Source organism: Dipteris shenzhenensis, chromosome 18 (genome assembly GCF_047967505.1).
Source record: "Dipteris shenzhenensis isolate YYH24624 ecotype China chromosome 18, Dip_SZ_1.0, whole genome shotgun sequence".
NCBI lineage: Eukaryota > Viridiplantae > Streptophyta > Polypodiopsida > Gleicheniales > Dipteridaceae > Dipteris > Dipteris shenzhenensis.
In genome coordinates, this window is record NC_141613.1 from 30,531,431 (window position 1) to 30,537,640 (window position 6,210).

The following is a 6,210-nucleotide window of genomic DNA, read 5'->3' on the forward strand; positions in this document are numbered from 1 at the left end:
CATGCAATTGTACATGCACCTCCTACATGCAAGTCCTACATGCAACTCCTACATGCATGTTCTACATGCGACTCCTACATGCAGCATGCAACTCTCCTATATGCAACATGCAACTCCTACATGCAACTTGGAACTCCTACATGCAACTTCTAGATGCAAGCTCTACATGTAGAGAGAGTGTCTTACAATTCCTACATGCAAAGAGAGAAGCTCTCCAACTTTTATAAACACCCCATAGTGTAATGAATCCCACACTCTTTGGGGCATTGTGTTGAGTTCTACTTTGGTATTCCAAGCAATTGTCTCCAAGTGTCCGTGCTTCCTTGCACTCCAAGTCCAACCTTGTAACTCCTCCCCTCTCCTCCAACCTTGCAACCCCTCCTCTCCCTCTCCTCCTTCCAACTCCACCTCCTCCCAATTCCTCCTCTTCCTCCCTCCTTCCTCCTCCTCCCTCCTCCTCCTCCCTTCTCCAACCTCTCCTACTCCCCTATGCTGTTACACCTTCCTCTCCCACTTCTATGCTCCTTCTAAACACTTAGTCCATCAAGCCTTGACCTCCATGATCTACGAGGGAGACACATTTTTTGCCATGTACTCTACCTTGAATCTTGGATGCTTCTTCTAACCCTTAAACCCCTTTTGAACCCTGGAACCTTCTTCTAAACCTTGGAACCTCCTTCTGAACTCTGAACCTCCCTCTAACCCTTAAAATCCTCCTAAACCCTTCAACCCCCAATGAAGGCGAAAGCCTTCATTGCCCCAATCATGATGATGCATGTTCCTTTCACACATGCATGGACTATGTTTTCTTACCACACTTAAGCCTACGCCTCTCATCAAAACATGACTCGAGGTCCTAGGCTACACTTATATTGCAAACGACGACATCGATATATCTGTAGGTGACAAAAAGCCCTGGAACCCTGTATATTGAGAATACCCTATTCTTCCAGTGGAAGCCCTGGGAAAGAGCAAACATTGATCTTTTAACCTTTGTAATCAATATGAAATTATCAAATCAAAGGGTGAATAATAATTCAAATAAAAGAGAGCCAATAAGGTTTATACATGCAGGAAAAGAATCATAATTGAGATATTCTGACTGTAATAATTTAGAAAGGATCAATTGTCTTGCTTTTATGTTGGTTCTCATCTCAAGGGGATTCACCTCACAAAAGTTTTAAAGTGTACCATGTGCATTCAAAAGGAGGGGATTTTTTAATTCAACTTTAGTAAGAAATCCACTAGTTCATAAGCAAAGAGGGGTGGTTTTATTGGGTAACAATCTTCAGTAAGGGGATTTCCAAATACCCCTTGAATGCATGTGACACCTAGGGTTTCTTAGTAGTGCAGCCCCCGAGATTCTCATCCGATTTGATTTAAGAGTTGGGGTGGAAATTTTTATGTAATTTATATAACAAAAATGAACTCCTATAATAGAGAGTTTGATGTAGCTTTTCAATAGTTGATATATTAGGGAGTCATGCATTATTGATACAAGATGATTGGACGCCTATGTAAACATTGACGCTTCTCAACGTATTGATTTTGAATTGATGAGTTTATGGCAAGACATTAAATTATGAGAGATGGAAAAGAAAAAACTTCACTAGAATACGATATCACCTAGGCTTTTAGAGCAGCTAATAAAACGTAGATTTTTTGTACCAATCTAGGTCTAGGAAAATAGGAGTTACTATGTTGAAATAGATTTCAACTACCATGACAAGCTACCTCTAGCATCCTCATGGAGCGATCAAAATCATCCTTCAAAGATATTGAAGAAGATGCAAATGTGCAGGGTTCAACTTTGCCTAGAAGCACTAAAGATCGCATCTATCATCTTTACAATAGAGCAACATATAAGGGGTTGGATCTGCAAGCAAACATCTACAAAACTACAAGGCTTTACCCAGTTACGAGTTAAGGGAAACATCATAATCAAAGGAACAAGATGATAATTTTCCTTCATGTTAGAAACATTCAACCATTTTAAGACCCATACAATGTTCTTTTGCAATAGATCCAAGAGTTAAAGCATCCAAAATGTACTTGAGCCAACACCTAAAGCTTCGGTTGGTGTCTGATAAATTGGGCCTTCACTTTATCATGCTAGTGATTCTGTCTAAGCTGCCATAGTTAAGGTACAATGTGATGAACTGTGTGATGAAGTCAATGATAGCACGAAGTAAAGCCCATGAGATAAGGAGGAACAGCCATATTGCCTACATCGCAGAGATGTGAATTCCTTTGCACAAGGCTATGAAGTAATGAAGGCAAACACTCAAAAGTCTCTATGATATAATCTGCTGATAAACATCCGGCTTGCCTGATTTGCCAGACCATGATCTAATCTCAAGAATAAACGAATATTAGCATATCTACCTTAAACAACATCAATAACTCCACTTGATTGCGCAGTTGCATCAGCACACAAATTTGCATTCCCTTCTAAAGACTAATTGAGATGCGCACAAATATAAATTTTTCTTGCTTTTCCATAAAGTACAATAAACTTATTAATTTATAAGTGGAGGCAACTTGAGTGAGCTCACAAGATAAAAGAAACAACGGGCACAACATAAAAACATCATCATTGCATCTAATTATGACACCTATGTTAAGCCAATCAGAGAGCTTGGATTCACAAAAAGACCCAATCAGTGATGGGGTAATCCAAAAGTGTGTCATGAACAAAAGTATCATTTCCAGTCTCTGCCTATGCATGTGGTCATGAACTGTCATCAACTACATTTTTATAATAAAAAGCCACACGTCTATTTCTGGGATCTACTCTCAGCATATCCATTTGTATCTGGAAGCTGACCTTTTGAGCTGACCGTGAAAGTGGAGATCAGCCAACCCTCACTCTTTGCCTTCTCCAGATAACCAGAAAACTTTTCTTTTGCATTAGGTATGTCCAAGGCCAGATCATCTAAACTATCTGCTACTCTAAAAAATCCCTTGGACATTTGGTTTAACGTGATCAGGCCTTCATTTGCACATTCCTGTAGTAAATTTAGCAACCTATCATTCTGTTTCTCCATGGCCATAACAAGAGCTTTTTTTACCACTTCATGATGGAAGAATGGCATATCAATGTCGCGAATACAATGGCAGGCTTCAGAAACATCCCCACCTGCTTCATACTCCTCAAGGAGCTTGGTAATCTTGTCCTTGGCATCCTCAACTGCCCAACCAGAACCACCACCCCAGCAGCGAAGGATGCGCTCACCAGCATGCCGTGCTGCAAGTAATGCTTTTGCAGCATGTACTGTTTCTCTTCCGAGTGAGGCAGGCTTCAGCTGTTCATTGATTTCCTCGAGGTCTAGAGGAGCCAGAATGTCATCTACTACAGCTCTTGCCAAGAACAAGGCAAGCTCATTTGCAGCATCAGGAATGTCCAAAGCTGTATCCTCTGCAGTTTCTAGCAGTAAGACAAAAGCTTTGGCAACATCCTCTGCTGCAATGACCTCAGCATATAGAGAAGAAAGTAAAACAGATGCCATCTCTTTCTCACGATTTTTCCTGTCCATTGCTGAAGTTATCAGCTTCTTTACAAAGACAGCATTCAACTCTTCGGCAGCTAAGTCTTCCAAGCTTCTGATCACCTCCCCAACATCGTCAGACAGAAAGTACTCTTGAATTATGCTTGTAGCCTTCTGCTTGAACAGGGTGACCTCATCTGATTCAGAAGTGTCGTTGCGTTCAGCTACAGCCAGGGTTGTTGCAGAAGCTGCACTAAGAAACCCACCTTCTATAGCCTTAGCCACCAAGGAGAACAACATGTCTTTTGCATGAGGTATGTCCAGAGACAAGTCATCAATAGCATCTGCGAGCCGAGCAAAACCTTTTGACATTTGACTGGAAGTAATTAAGCCCTCTTCGGCACTTTCCTTTAGCAGAGATAGAATTGAGCCCTCCGAACTTCTCTTCTCCATGGCGAGTGTTAATGCCCTTTTCACAACCTCATGATGAAAAAACGGAACATTCAGCTGTCTAATGCACCTGGATGCTTCTGCCTTATCTCCGCTCTCAACATACTCCTTGAGCAAATCATTTATCTTCTTTTTAACTTCTTCTACCGTACTATGGGTACTACCACCCCATCTTCGCTCCACAATTTCTGCATGCAAAGGTGGTGACAAATAACTTTTCTCTGCTTTTTGAATTACCTCATGACCCTTTGCTCCTTCAGGTAATGTCTGTACAATTTTTTTAAGAAAAGCTGGTGGAAGAATATCATCAACGACTGCTCGAGCTACAAAGAGTGCCAATACATCCACTGCATCAGGAATATCTATTGTCAGATCATCAGCTGACTCCACAAGCCTTGCAAACCCTTTAGCTACCTGGTCCGGTTGAATGACATCTGCATAGAGTGCGGAAAGCAACACAGCAGCCATTTCCTTTTCACGGTCATGTCTATCCAGGGACATGGAAATAAGTTTCTTGACAAAATGGTGATGATACATTGGAGACCCAAGATCTAGCAGGTCAGCTGCAGTTTCTGCAACATTGTCTGTGGTGAAATATTCCTCCACAATTTGCACTACCTTATTCTTATATTCCTCAAGTGACTGTGCAACTGGAGCGCTGACCAGCTTATAAGGCTCCTGTGCACAAAAATAGTCGACAGAGAGGCTCAGAACTACATAAAGAACCAGTGAAGTTTGTACAAAAAAACAGAAACGCATTCTTCAACAAGGAAACAACCATAGCATCTGCATTACAGCTTCAGTTAGGCTAGTTATCTATAATTATCAAATCGAATAGATCTGGTCATTTGCATTACAGCTTCAGATTAGGCTAGCCATTCTAAATGAATTGCCAAACAGAAACTATTTTGCCTGGGAAAATTTTACACTAATCTTACTCTGACCACCTCACTTGCACTTTAAACAAAATTTCACCTGGATTTCGATCTTTGCTATTACGCATCATAAATGCAGTTCAATAGATTGACTGGGGTTTAAATTAAGAAAGATATATTCATGCCAACAGGAACAGGCTAACAGCTCAAAGAAAACCTAATGCTCGTGTTACAAGAAACAGGCAAAAACAATAGTAATAACACTGAAGTGCTCTGTTACCTCGTCACTGTCGTAGTTGGGGTCGTTGCGATCAATACGGACCTGCCCATCGGAATCCAACAAGGAACCCCAAGTGCCTCTGCCTCCTGCACCGCCTGCAAAAAGAACGGAAAACAAGATCTGGCACTGTACCAAAACTCCTTCCACTAGACTGTACCTTGACATTCGCTATAAAACAGCATATCTGAAAGAAACTTGGACAAGGACCACGATGCACAAACAGAGAGAAATTCCAAGCAATCAGTGCAGAAATTCAAAAGAGTTAGAAGCAGCGTAGCATGATGAACCTTTCTTGGGTCGACCGAGTTTGCCAGAGTGTGAGCGTCTGTCGTGCTTGTTGAGAGTTCCAGGGGCAGCAGCTTTGCCGGAGACGGCACTTGCATGCTTGATCAATTCAGATGTAGACCGGGGGGATGGCACTTCTGATCCAGAGTTACTACCAAAGGACATAGATCTCAGTAGCTCACGCTGCTGCTCGGTGAGGAAGCCATCAGGGGAGGCCATAGAGCAGAGCCCAGATAAAAGGCACCCACGAAAGCCCTCCACAGGTCGTCTGTGGGGGAACCCAAAACGCTGATATTGGAGGGCGGCTACGGGGGAGAAAAGGAAGCTGGAGGTTGGAATGAGGGGCAAGCAAATCAAGGGGATGAGGGCAAAAAAGAGGATGGCAGCGGTTTTAGGCGGGGGGGTTTGGTTTCTTGCGAGGTACGAGTGTTCCTTCTTATCCCCTGGTGAGCTGCTGAATCAGCGAGGGGACCCTAAAACCTCACTTTCACCACGTACGTCTCACGATCCCATTCCAAACCAAACAAACGACCCTTGTCGCCGCCGTCAAGCCAAGCCCCCACTCCCCTCCCGTCTCCGCTACCTTCCACGCCATCCCCTAAAGCTCCGCTCCACCCAGCCCCCTCCTCACTAAATTTGGCTTGCATTCATCCCCCCCGGCAACACAATGAGCTATTCCCACACCGATGAGCTATTCCCATGCCTTCTTGGTAAACCCCATCGTCATTGATTAGGACCCGTGTAGACCTCTCTATCGTCAGTTTGACCACCTAGAGTGGGATGAGCAGGTAGCCCACTGATGTGTCGAGACGATGAGGAAGCTGTCGGAAGC

The 6,210-nt window shown here is 43.1% G+C and overlaps 1 protein-coding gene across 1 annotated transcript; it reads right to left on the minus strand.

Annotated features, from left to right (window-relative positions):
• Nucleotides 1-2,601: 2,601 nt before the first annotated feature.
• LOC147891096 (MA3 DOMAIN-CONTAINING TRANSLATION REGULATORY FACTOR 1-like) lies at nucleotides 2,602-5,897 on the minus strand. The gene is made up of 3 exons (XM_087389285.1): nucleotides 5,381-5,897; nucleotides 5,094-5,188; nucleotides 2,602-4,616 (listed from the first exon to the last, which is right to left on the minus strand). The coding sequence occupies exons 1-3, from the start codon at nucleotides 5,595-5,597 to the stop codon at nucleotides 2,778-2,780; spliced, it is 2,151 nt and encodes a 716-aa protein (XP_087245411.1). The 5' UTR covers nucleotides 5,598-5,897; the 3' UTR covers nucleotides 2,602-2,777.
• Between the last annotated feature and the right edge of the window lie 313 nt (nucleotides 5,898-6,210).

Excerpts from the sequence above, each read along its gene's own strand:
- LOC147891096 (XM_087389285.1), bottom strand. The coding sequence starts at position 5,597 with ATGGCCTCCCCTGATGGCTTCCTCACCGAGCAGCAGCGTGAGCTACTG. Across the intron at positions 5,189-5,380 it reads ACTCGGTCGACCCAAGAAAG|GCGGTGCAGGAGGCAGAGGC; the intron begins GTTCATCATGCT and ends TTCTTTTTGCAG. Across the intron at positions 4,617-5,093 it reads CCAACTACGACAGTGACGAG|GAGCCTTATAAGCTGGTCAG; the intron begins GTAACAGAGCAC and ends TTTTGTGCACAG.